Raw genomic sequence first — 13,451 nt, forward strand, 5'->3', positions numbered from 1 at the left:
TCTCATCCAAAAGACAGCACATCTGATGGTGCAGAACTCCCTCAGTACTGTACTGGGTGTGTCAGTCTGGGTCATGTGCTCAGTTCTAAGGAGTGGGACTTGAATCCAGAGTCTTTTTGTCTCAAGCAACTAAGCCACAGTTGAGTTGGCAAAAAAATGTGCACTTAAAGTTACAAGTCTCACATAATGTAATAAGTACTTGAATTTCCATAATTTCCTTCACATGAAAACCACTCCTTCCATCAATTCAGAATGTGGTACAGTTATTGTTCGTATTCAAATGTGGCAGCCATTGTGTATCGTTGACAACCCATAAGCTGCTGTGCGATAGATAACCAGCTAATTGGCTTTTGGTAATTTTGGTCAAAGGGGGAATATTGCCCAGGATACTGGGAGAACTCCCCCTTCCCCCCGCTCCCACCCCCCACCTCCTCCCAATTTGAATAGTACTGCTGGATCGGTTAGTGTCTACTGAGCGGACAAGCAGGGCCTCTCCTGAACAATGCAGCTGTGTCTCAGTGTGAGGATTGGAGTGTCAGCCTGTATCCTGTCAAGTCCTAATTGACCTTTGAACCCACAGCTCTCTGACCCTCTGACTTCTGCTGAAGAGGGGAAAAGAATTCAGGGCAAGGGTTGTGTGGGACGGGAGTGGAAGGGGGTGGAATGCAAATGATTTTGAAAGGTTTTTGTATTGTTTTAAGTTCTGTTCCTTGATATATAGCAGTTCAAGTGCATGGGTTTCCATGGAAACGGGCATGCTCTGTCTGTGACTGTGTGCCAGTTGAGAGTGTTAGATGATGGAGTGCAACTGTGTCCCTGACTCGTGGCAAATGCTGATTTACGGTCACGGTGATGAATGAAGCCTGGGAGCGATGTGCAGTCAATTAGTATGCTGTCTTTTCAATCAGGGACCTGGCTTCAGAATGAGCTGAGACTGACATAACAAAATGGCTCTTATCTTGACCTAACCTCAACCCAATTTTCGGTTCATCTAAAGCATAAAGCGGACCAAACATTTGGTGTGGACAGTTAATAATTTGCCAGTCTTGGTCTCATAGTAGGAATTAGCGCAGTGATAGAGGGTACTATTTTGACATTACTTGTAAGGTATATTTTCTCTCCTCACAAGTCCTGATAAAATACTTAATGCTTGTTTAAAAACAGTGTTGTTCAATATATTAACCACATATGCCTGATTGGAAATCTAGCTATCACCCCTGCGCTCACTGCCCTACATTGGCTCCTGGTCAAGCAATATCTTGATTTTAACATTCTCACCCATGTTTTCAATCTCCATGGCTTCACCCTTCCCTATCTCTGTAATTTCTTCCAGCCCCACAAACCTCTGAGATATCTGCACTTCTATAATCATATCCTCTTGAACAACCTCAATTTTATTGCTCCACCATGAGGGCTGTGCCTGGGCCCCAAGCTCTGGAATTCCCTCCTTAAACCTTTCCTCCTCTCTACCTCATTTTCCTCCTTTAAGACACTATTTAAAACCTACCTCTTTGAGTCATTTGATCTAATATCCCCTTATCTGGTTCAATGCCATACTTTGTTTTATAATGCTCCTGTCAAGTGTCTTGGGACATTTTATTACGTAAAAGACACTATACAAATAGAAGTTGTTAACCTAAATTGAGAGTGGGGGCTGTTTGACTTTTACACTTCTACTGAACTCAATGGAAATCAAACCAGGAGAGATGAATCACAAGTGACTGACCCTCTATCACTCCTTTACAATATCACCCAAAGTCAAAATTATACAATGCAATGAAATATTGGGAAGGCTGAAATCATTATATTTGGTGTCTGCCACAAACCACATTGCAGAGCCACCAACTCCATCCCGCTACCTGGTAACTCTCTGAGACTGAACCAGATTGTTCACAACCGCCACTAAGACCGCCTGTTTCCAGCTCCATAACATCACCCAACCCCATTCTTGCCTCAGCTTATCTGCTGCTGAAGTCCTCGTCCATGCCTTTGTTACCTCCAGACTCAACTATTCTAATGCACTCCTAGCTAACCTCCCACATTCTACCCTCCATATACTTGAGGTCGTCCAAAGCTCTGTTGCCCGTGTCCTAACTTGTACCAGACCCTGTCTGTGCTCACTGACCTACACTGATCCCGGTTAAGTGCCGTCTCAATTTTAAAATACCAATTCCTGCTTTGAAATTCCTCCATGGCCTTGCCCCCTCTTTGTAAACTCCTCCAGCCTTACAACCCTCCAAGATATCTGCACTCCTGTAATTCCGCCTCTTGAGCATCCCTCATTTTAATTGCTCCACCATAGGTGGCTCGGCCTTTCGCTGTCTAGGTCCTAAGCTCTGGAATTCCCTCTCTAAACCTCTCTCCCTTGCTTTCTGTCTTTACAACATTCCTTAAAACCTATCTCTTTGACCAAGCTTTTGGTCATTTGACCTAATGTTTCCTTATGTCGCTTGGTATCAAGCTTTGTTTTATAATGGATCATCTTGGGACATTTTATTAAGTTCAAGGCTTTATATAAATATAAGTTGTTGTTTCCTACTAAGGCTGGTGTATGTGACTAAAATGGTGTCACCTGTGGTTAGTCAGCAATTTCTATTGGATAACATGGGTTACAAACATTTATAATTGGACAGTGAGCTTTTTTGAGAGTTTTTTGGTGAAATAATAAGACAAAAAGTAGAGTGCATTTTGATCACTGAGTGCATAAGGGGCTAGATTTGATGCAACTGAGTGACTTGTGAGGTCACTTCAGAGGTGAAGAGTCAACCACGTTGGTGTGGGTCTGGAGTTGCACAAAGGCCAAACCGGGTAAGGACATGAGAGTAGATAGTTGGGTTTTTACGTCAGCCCCACAGCCTTTACTGAAACCATTTCCTTATTTCTAGGCTTTGAAAATGGCATTCAAATCTCAAAATGCCATGGTGGGGTTTGAACTCATGCTCAAACTCACCCCTCTGGAATATTAATTCACTGAAATAGCCACTGCATCACTATACCTCAGTGGTAGCATGCAGGATATTCTACGCAAGACACCAGCTGCTAAAGGGCAACTTCAAACCTTAGTATCAAGGAGATCTTCACATAAAAAGTGATTAATTGCCAGAATGGTCATTTGGTAGGAGTGTAAATGTTAAATCTTTACAGTCACTTAAGAGAGAGTTAGATGCATTTATGAGGGGATTGCAGGTTTCTACAATAGGGTGGGCTGAATGGATTCCTTCATCTCTATTTAGCCTTGTAGGAATCTGGCATTCTCTTCTCCAGAACTAGCTTCGCCCTTAGCCAAGCTGTCCCAGTACAGCTACAAAGCTGGCATTGTGGGGTCTTAAATCTTCATATAGATTGGGTTAATCAAATTGGCAAAGGCGGTTTGGAAGATGAGTTTGTAGAATTGCTTTCATGATAGTTTCCTGGAACAGTATGTTGTGGAACCAACTAGGGATAAAGCTATTTTAGATCTAGTATTGTGCAATGAGGCAGGTTAATTGGTAATCTCATAGTAAAAGATCTGCTGGGACAAAGTGATCATAAAACAATTGAATTCCACGTTAAGTTTGAAAGTGATATACTCCAATCACAGGCAAGAATCTTAAACTTAAACAAAGCCAATTACAAAGGTAGGAGCAGGGAGCTGGCTTAGGTCTATTGGGTAAATAGATTAAACGGTATGGCAGTAAATAAACAGTGGCAAACATTTGAAAAGGCAATTCAAAATGTTCCACAAAAATACATTCTATTGAAAAACAAAATCTCAGCAAGAAATATCCTCAGATACTAAAGCAGCCCATGCACATGTACAACAATACCTTAAAAAAAATTAATGGTGACAAGTAACACTCGTGCCACAAAAGTACTAAGCAATGGTCAGTCGTTCAACAAGAGAGAACTTATCTCCCCCTGACATTCAATGGCATTACCATCACTGAATCCCCCACTATCAACATCCTGGGGGGTACCATTGACCAGAAACTGAACTGGAATGGAGTCAAGTCATACTGTGGCTACAAAAGCAGGTCAGAGGTTAGGAATTCTGCGACGAGTAACTCACCTCCTGACTCCCCAAAGCCTGTCCACCATCTACAAGGCACAAGTCAGGAGTGTGATGGAATAGTTTCTACTTACCTGATGAGTGTAACTCCAACAACACTCAAGAAGATCAGCATCACCCAGGACAAAGCAGCCCGCTTGATTGGCATCCCATTCACTGCCTTAAACATTCACTCCCTTCACCATCATTGCAGAGTAGCAGCAGTGTGTATCATCTACAAGATGCACTGCAGGAACTCACCAAGGCTCCTTAGACAGCACCGTCCAAACCCAGGACCTCTATCGCCTAGAAGGATAAGGTCACAGATGCTTGGAACACCAGCACCTGCAAGTTCCCCTCCAAGCTACACACCATCCTGACTTGGAAATATATCGCCGTTCCTTCACTGTCGTTGGGCCAAAATCCTGGAACTCCCTCCCTAACAGCACTGTGGATGTACCTACACCACATGGACTCCAGCGGTTCAAGAAGATGGCTCACCCCCACCTTCTCAAGGGCATTTAGGGATGCGCAATAAATACTGACCTAGCTAGCGACACTCACATCCCATGAACGAATATAAGAAATAAAGCTAATACTAATGGCCGATAAGTCTGTCAACTCTCCATTAAGTCCGTGAGGGCATTCTTGAGATCTAAAGAGGACAATGCCAAATGACATGCCATAGTGAGAATCTTTCTGCATGGAGTTACAAGAGATCATTGGAATGTGCTACACTGTCAAAAGGTCTCCATGAATCAGCTTTTCATTGGGGACAACTGTCCCAATAGATCAGGGGCCTAATTTCACCCACTGCCATTTTAACCACAGCCCTGACTGAAGCCTGTATAGTCTCCTGTGAAACCAGGGCCTGAGCACAGCAGAGCAAGGAGGAGTAGGAGTGGGTCCTTTGGACCCTGCAAGGATACATTAGACGTCTGTATGTTTGCATGTTGTTTGTATATGAAGGATATAATTCAGATGACCCATGAACACCAAAGTTACGAGTGAGTTACCATCATACCCTATGAGTCAGGTATACAGGGGAACATAGGAACAGGAGTAGGCCATTCAGTCCCTCAATTTTTCTCTGCCATTCCATTAGATCATGAGGCAGGTGGCCTTCCCATGCCTGAATTTAGCCAAGTTAAACTGACTGGGGCGTAAGAAGAAGGTGTGAACCCTTCCTCCACTTCCACCATCTTAGCCCTCGATCCCATTGGTTGTATGTTCCACACACAATTCGAATCGACCCTGCTGTGTATTCCTGAATATTGCAACACCTACCTTCATGGAGTGAAAACAGTACAAGTTATTTACAAACCTGTACAATTGGGAAGGTCGTGCTGCACAGAATAAGCCATTTTTAGTTCTTAACTGTACAAGTTATGGAGCATAGAATGAGCCAAAGAATTTCACATCTGTTGTATTGGGCTTGGAGCTCACTGGTCAGCTGATGTTCAAGTGCAGTACCGAGGGAGTGCTGCACTGTTGGAGGTGTAATGGGTGAGATGTTAAAGTGAGGTCCTGTCTGCCTGTTCTAGTCATTCAGGCAGAATGTTAAAGACCACAATTCGTCAGGAGCAAGGAATGTTTTTCCTCAATACTATCAACAACAAAAAATAATACAGTACCTGTTTCTAAGATCCTGTGGGGCTCCAAAAATAGCTGTCGAATTTGCTAACATTACAACAATCCTCACACTTCATTTTATATGAAGGCATTTTGAGACTACAGTATGTGCCTTGTAAATGCAAATCTTCCTTTTCACATAAGCCCTGTGACAAATCCCAGATGAAGATTACCCCCAGCCCAGAGTCAAGTCATATCCGTGCTCTGCTATGAGGCAGATGCAGACCCTGTCCAATCGTGATAAGCACAGTGTTCCTGTGCCAGGAGATGTTCTGCCTGAATTGGGTATAAACTGTAGTTGGAATTATCCAGTTTGGTAATCTACCACAGTCCATTGATTCAACCAGTCAGCCTCAACCAGACTCCTGCTGGGATCCTGCACAAAGCTGAATCCGTTCATTAGCTCCTGCTGTTGCTGGATAAAATTTGGCCGCTGCTTGATTATGTTTCATCTGTTTGGTATGTCCATTATTTTTGAAAACAAAATACAAGGTGGAGCAGTGGGTGACTCAGCTGGTTAACACTCAGTCTTACATCTTTGGGACATGAGTTCGAGTAAAGGCCCTATACCTCAAATCAGTGTGAGCAAAGCTTTCAGATGGAATATAATTTAGGATTCTGAAGAAGGTTGTCAGGAAGACAGAATTTTTTTTTTTAAAAGACTCTCAGTAACCTAGTACAGCTCTGATAGTTAAAAAGAAGGTGGATTAATTAGAATGAGGAAACTCCAAACACTTAAGCTTCAAATTAAAACCAAGTGAAATAATAGAATCTGTAAACCAGAGGAGTATGTGTACGGTAATAATTTATTAAGCAGCAGGATATCATCTTGTCTTTGAGAATACAACAAACAAAAACAAAATAAATAGTACAAGGTTAGATAAGAGTAAAGCTCTCTCTACACTGTCCTCATCAAACATTCCCAGGGCAGGGACAGCATGGGGTTAGATACAGAGAAAAGCTCCCTCTACACTAAGCCCATCAAACACTCCCAGGGCAGGTGCAGCACGGGGCTAGATACAGAGTAAATCTCCCTCTACACTGTCCCTATCAAACACTCCCAGGGCAGGTACAGCACGGGGTTAGATACAGAGTAAAGCTCCCTCTACACTGTCCCCATCAAACATTCCCAGGGCAGGTACAGCACAGGGTTAGATACAGAGTAAAGCTCCCTCTACACTGTCCCCATCAAACACTCCCAGGGCAGGTACAGCATGGATTGGTTTCTGACTAAAGGCCCCTATTCCGCTGCACCAATGTGGTTCAATGGCGCCCCAAAAATTATTACTCTGTGCTCAGCGTGTTTCCATTCCCCATGCTAACTATCCTTCTCGACTTGCAACAGGCCAGTTCCTCTGCTTTGCCATTCACGGTTGGGTCAGTTTCACCCTAGGTGGGATTGAAATCCACAGCACGGATGTGAAAGGACACTATCAAACTCGGTGCACCATGAGAACATTTTAGTGTTTTCATCAGTAATCTAACTAACAACAAGGCATATGGTCCATTGGTGTGCTATATAATAGGAGTGAATGGGAAGTGGAATGGTCCAGTTGAATTCTGTATAGATGATTGAAAAGTGGATTAGTCTGTTCTTGATTTGGATATGTGTCTGTCTGGCGATCCTGTACATTAACAATTTTGTAAATATTCTTACATTGAGTTTTCCTTTTCTGTTTTCTTTCTCAGCGTCAAGCCAAGTATTCTGAAAACAAACTGAAGTGCACCAAAGCTAGAAATGACTACCTGCTTAACCTGGCAGCGACGAATGCTGCAGTGGCCAAATACTACATCCATGACGTCTCCGACCTGATCGATGTCAGTATTCTTTACTTTACTGGTGAATTATGTGCTTGGTTAAGATGAGGCGCCCAGTGCCGAATCCAGTCCTGCCCAGTTCAGGGACAGCTTAAGCAGAGTGTCCCAAGGCCGCGGAGGTGTAGTGGGGGTGGGCAATAAAAGGGATAAAGAATGGTGACTGAGCTAAGGTAGGAGAGCTCGTAGAGGTGATGGAAAACTTGGGTGAGAAAACTGTTTTGAGGAGACTATCTGTCGGGGCTGGGGCTCAGTGGTAACACTCTCACCTCTGAGTTTGCCCTTTGCACTATTGCCTAATGTTAAAATGATTCATAGAATCATAAAAGCACAGAAGGAGGCCATTCATCCCATCAACTCCATGCCGACTCTCTGTAGAGCAATCCAATCAGTCCCACTCCCCCACTTAATCCGCGTAGCCATGCAATTTTATTTCCTTCAAGTGCCCACCAATTTCCTTTTGAAATCATTCATTATCTCCGTTTCCACCAATCTCATAGGTAGCAAGCTGCAGGCCATTACCACTTGCTCTGTAAAAAAAAGTACCCTCACATCCCCCCTGAATTTCTTGCCCAAGACCTTAAATCATTCCTCTAGTCCTTGTTCAATCAGCAGATAGGAACAAGTTTCTTTGTCTACTTTATCCAAACTTATCATAATCTTGTACACCTCTATCAGATTCCCCCCTCAATCTCCAGCTCCTCCAACCCAACCTTGTAGCTAAAATCCCCCCTTCCCTGGAATCACTCTGGTAAATTAAATCTCCTCTGCACCCTCTCAAGGACCCTCACATCTATCCTAAAGTGTAGTGGCCAGAGCTGGACATAGGACTCTCATTTTGGCCTAACCTGAGTTTTCTAAAGGTTCAGCATAACTTCCCTGCTTTGGACTGAATGCCCCCATTTATGAAGCCCAAGATCCCATATGCTTTGACCTGCCACCTTCAAAGATCTATTCACATGATGCCCCAGGTCCCCTGTCTCTGCAAACTCTTTAGAAATGTGCCATTGAGTCTATATTGCCTCTCCCTATCCTTTCTGCCAAAATGCATCACCTCACACTTCTCTATATTAAATTCCACTTGCCAATCGTCTGCCCCTCCTGCTAGCCTATCTATGTCTTCTTGCTGTCAGTTGGTATCATCCCCACTGTTTGCCACATTTCCAAGTTTGGTGTCATTGGCAAATTTTGAAATTTTACCCTTGACTCCAATATCCAATTTATTTCTATGTATCAAAAAAGTAGTGGTCCTAGCACCGACCCTTGAGAATACCACTGTCTACCACCCTCCCGTCTGAAAAACAACTATTTACTATGATTCGCTGTTTTCTGTCCTGAAGCCAATATTTAATCCAGGCTGACACTGACCCTCCTATTCCATGAGCCTTGATTTTGTTGACCAGCATTTTATGTGGTACTTCCTCAAACACTTTCTTAAAATTCATATAGACAACATCCATTGCATTCCCTTTATGACCCCCTTTAAGTTTAATTACTTAGGATAATGAGGCTGGAATCACAACATCCGGTTGCTGGTTTAATACCATTTCACTACACCTATAGTCACCATGTTCCATACATTACAAAATCAACGGGTTCTACGTTAAGCACCAGCAAATGGAAGCTTGGCTTTCTCACAACCAGCAGGAAACATGGAGAAGCCAACTGATTGTCACTGGTAAAGCCTGAAAGTGCCCCCTAGCCTCTGAGGATGTGAGCAAGGCAAGGAAGGAGAGAAAGTAGCTTTGAGGGGAAGCCTTGCCTTTGTGACAGTGCATGAGATGGACTGAGGACAGCAAAATTGCCACCATTTCTAGCTTTGGATTTGCAAGTCTTTGAAGGGGAAATTGTAAATTAATCATTAAAGGTCTGTTTTTTTTCAATCAATGTCCATTCACTTCTGTCTCTTCTGAGGACATTCATCAGTTATTCAGGTTGTCAATTATGTTTAATCAGCAACAAAAATCATCAGGCTTCAAACCATGAATTCCACCTTCCGGCCTCTTACTATTGTACTCCTATTGGTAGTAAAGGAAAGCCCAATGAAGTGGCACATCCTACAGACTGCTCCAACTCTGAAAGCAAATGGCTCGTAAAACCACCAGGGTACAGTTGAGTGCAGATAAGACCAGCTAATGAGATCAGATCCTTTTTAAGGTCAAACTCGTACTCTTCCTTGTTTTAAAGTTAGATCGATAACACAGGGAGTGGGGGGCGGCGGGGGGAAAGAGGCTGTAAAGCAATAGACCGTGCAAAGTGACTATTACATTCTTCAGAGCTGGATCAAAGAATTACTGCTTGGGAAAGAGTCCATGGGGCTGAAAGTTGGCCTGGTTACTGGGCCCCAGTCATCATTCCGAGTTGAATTAGCTTCACTCTGCTGAACTTAAGGCTTTATCCTTTCCAAGTCCACACTGGCAGTTTGCCCGTAGACTGCCTGCTCTCCGCAGCCTCTATGTTCTCCTCACAATAGCCTGCACAAGTTCATTTCCTTGACCGTTTGCTGTGACTGAAAGCCCCAGATGGTTTTCCGCTTTATTTTTCACCCTGTGAATTGTAACGCCCTCCCCCACAACAACAACCCCCCCCACACCCAATGTTCTCAGATGCACAAACCCAGCATTGTGTGAACTATCCTGCACTGGCTGCACAGGCACTGCTGTTTAACAGACGAGAATATATGTGCCGAAAAGGAATATACACACCTATGTTAGCAGCAGTTACTATGGTAACTTGGATTTATATATAAAACATTACATGGTGAATGACTATGCTCAAGGGTTACTTGGAGTTAAACTGCACTGAGTAAGTGTGTGATTGTAGAGTGAAGTTAGAGCACAACGGTTATTATAACAAGGGGGCATCTTTCTTCCTCAGTTCCACACCACCTCTCGCTCCCCTCCTCCCACCTGCACCAAAACTTATTCAACACAAGAATTTTACTAAGAAAGAAGCTTTTCCCTTTATGGTTCCTTTTCCCCTCAGTAATCTATTATTCACAATCTCTGCCTCAATTGTGTCAAGCAGATTTCATTTTCACCTCACTGATTTGAACTGTACAGATGGGCTACGAATGTCAATCTAATCCTCGTGAGGACTCTGTGACATTTTTAAAAATTAAGTTTTGCTTAAATAATTGAGAAAATGATTTCCAAATCCAGAAAATCTCTCTGGTGCCCACTGCTCACCTAGGGGTCCCCAGCCAACGGGATCTGCTTCTTAGACTCGTGAGAAAGTGTATCTGTTGGCAGAATCCCAAAAAGACAAAATCTAAGTGACTCATTCATTGGTTTGGAAAAGGTCGGATAGAATTTGCTGGGAATGAAATGAAAGGCTCAGCCTGACCACAACTGCTTTCCACATACCTGTGCAGGCTTGTCATCTGTAATCACTTGCATGGTGCACATGCATCAGGTTAGCCAAGCTGCTCTTCAAAAACAGATCATTCACACCAGGGTGAATGGGGTGCAGATCACAGTCTGAAAGGAAAGTTTTTGCATCTTTGACAGAAGAAGGTAACAGAGGCTTTTGGGAAGGTGAAGCGGGTACTGCCTTTATGCCCAGGGAGGTACAGCAGCAATACAGCTACGCACCACAATGGTATCATGAGCAAGCGATGCATTTTGATGCAGGTCCCACCCTGGTCAACCCTACATGTTTGATGCAAAACAGGGAGGTTTCCCCATACTCTTGGATATAAAGACTATGCACCCTTTTATACTAATGGAGAGTTTCTGCAAGGACTTTAGAAACAATGGTGGACCATTTTAACAATGGGTGATATTGGATCAGCACTCTGTCATAATATACCTCTCTTCCGATTCTACACTATCATCCAAAGTCAAAATAACCCCCAATGAGGGTACTTTTACTTTAATGGATGGTCAGATTGGCAGCTCTTTCAGTCTCCTTCGTACACATCTACCCTTCTCCCACACTGCTTGGTGCCTTTAGTGTAGACCTTGGCTCTGTGAGATGGTGTAAAACAGGTGTTAGTGAATTGATAGCCCATTTTTGAGTCATCTTCATTTTCACTGAAGCCAATGAAAGAGTCATGGGAGAAGAGAGAAATACATGAAGAGGACTGAAGGGACTGTTCATCTCACCACCCATCAGTCTAAGAATACCTTCTCTGGGGTATATTTGTATCTCTAAAGGCCTGAATTTGGTCCAATATGGCTTCAGATGTAAGGGTAGGGGGTGGCTGGGAGCTGGTGGGGGGATGGGGACGCAGGGGTTCAGTAAGGCACAGGGAACAGGGAAGTTGGAATTCCACAATTCCAGAGCATGTGTGAGATGTCCCATCTGGAAGCCAGCCTGACTGATGGTTTGGCTTCCAGTTAGGTGGGCAGTCAGTCAGTGAAGGCTGTAGGATAAGGTAGGTCCATTTCTTGGGGTTGAATGGGAAAGGGACATTGGCTGGTGGGGGATGGTCAATCTTGGAGGTGTGAAGGGAATGTCAATCCCAGAAGGAGGTCCAATCCCAAACCGGGAGAGGCCAATGGGGGAATCATGGGGAGGGGCCTCAGTGAGGAAAATCAGAGACTGGGATGGTGGCAAATGGAGGTCTGGGAAGGTCAAAGAGGTGGGTGCCCAATTGCAGGGCATCCCAGGCAGGCACAGTATCCAGTGTAAAGTCATTTACCTCCTTGACTGGGTGCAGATGCCAGTTTTTCCAAAGCTTGGGAAACCTGACTATCAACAGTTCAATTTGAAAAGCTAAATTACGATGAGGTTTGCAACTTTATTGTAATTATTAAAGTGCCAATCTCAATCCTTGGAACATGCCCACCCTCCTGCTCCATTTAAGCCAAAAGTGGACATTGGTGATTTTTAATTCCCCACCTGACCCAAACACTCCTGTTTTTGTGGTTAAAATTCCAAAGTTTGTTAAAATGTAACCATACACAGGTACAGAAAGTCAGTGCTGGTGCTGAGTGTGGTCAGTGAGTGAGCTTACTCAAATGTTATTCCATCACTCAGTGAGCTGAATCCACCTTCACTCTCACCACTATTCCATCACTCGGTGAGCTTAATCCTTCACTTTCATGCTATTCCATCCCTCAGTGAGCTTAATCCTTCACTCTCACCACTATTCCATCACTTGGTGACCTTAATCCTTCACTCTCATGCTATTCCATCCCTCAGTGAGCTTAATCCTTCACTCTCACCACTATTCCATCACTCGGTGAGCTTAATCCTTCACTCTCATGCTATTCCATCCCTCAGTGAGCTGAATCCCTCACACTCACCGCTATTCCATCACTCAGGGAGCTGAGTCCATCACTCTATGGCTATTCCATCACTCGGTGAGCTTAATCCTTCACTCTCACGGCTATTCCATCACTCAGGGAGCTGAATCCTTCACACTCACCACTATTCCATCACTCAGGGAGCTGGGTCCATCACTCTATGGCTATTCCATCACTCGGTGAGCTTAATCCTTCACTCTCACGGCTATTCCATCACTCAGGGAGCTGAATCCTTCACACTCACCACTATTCCATCACTCAGGGAGCTGAGTCCATCACTCTATGGCTATTCCATCGCTCCGTGATCTTAATCCTTCACTCTCACGGCTATTCCATCACTCAGGAAGCTGAATCCTTCACTCTCACCGCTAATCCATCACTTGGTGAGCTTAATCCTTTACTCTCACCAACTCAGGGAGCTGAATCCATCACTCCATGGCTATTCCATCACTCAGTGAGCTTAATCCTTCACTCTCGCCGCCATCAGATCACTCTGAGCTTAAACCTTCACTCTCGTCGCTATTCGATCACTTGGAGCTGAATCCTTCACTCTCAGCGCTATTCCATCACTCAGTGAGCTTAATCCTTCACTCTCGCCGCTATTCGATCACTTGGAGTTTAATCCTTCACTCTCGCCACTATTCGATCACTCAGTGAGCTTAATCCTTCACTCTCGCCGCTATTCGATCACTCAGAGTTTAATCCTTCACTCTCGCCGCTATTCG

The 13,451-nt window shown here is 44.0% G+C and overlaps 1 protein-coding gene across 2 annotated transcripts in view; it reads left to right on the forward strand.

Moving 5' to 3' along the window:
- Nucleotides 1-13,451, forward strand: part of srgap3 (SLIT-ROBO Rho GTPase activating protein 3) — a 286,135-nt gene that overhangs the window by 205,293 nt on the left and 67,391 nt on the right. For both annotated transcript variants that reach the window (XM_078543822.1, XM_078543823.1), the window contains exon 6: nucleotides 7,349-7,477. In XM_078543822.1, coding sequence (XP_078399948.1) covers nucleotides 7,349-7,477 — 129 coding nt within the window. The remainder of the gene's footprint in view (nucleotides 1-7,348; nucleotides 7,478-13,451) is intronic.

The sequence above is a fragment of the Cetorhinus maximus genome, chromosome 6 (assembly GCF_964194155.1).
Source record: "Cetorhinus maximus chromosome 6, sCetMax3.hap1.1, whole genome shotgun sequence".
NCBI classification, from domain to species: Eukaryota; Metazoa; Chordata; class Chondrichthyes; order Lamniformes; family Cetorhinidae; genus Cetorhinus; species Cetorhinus maximus.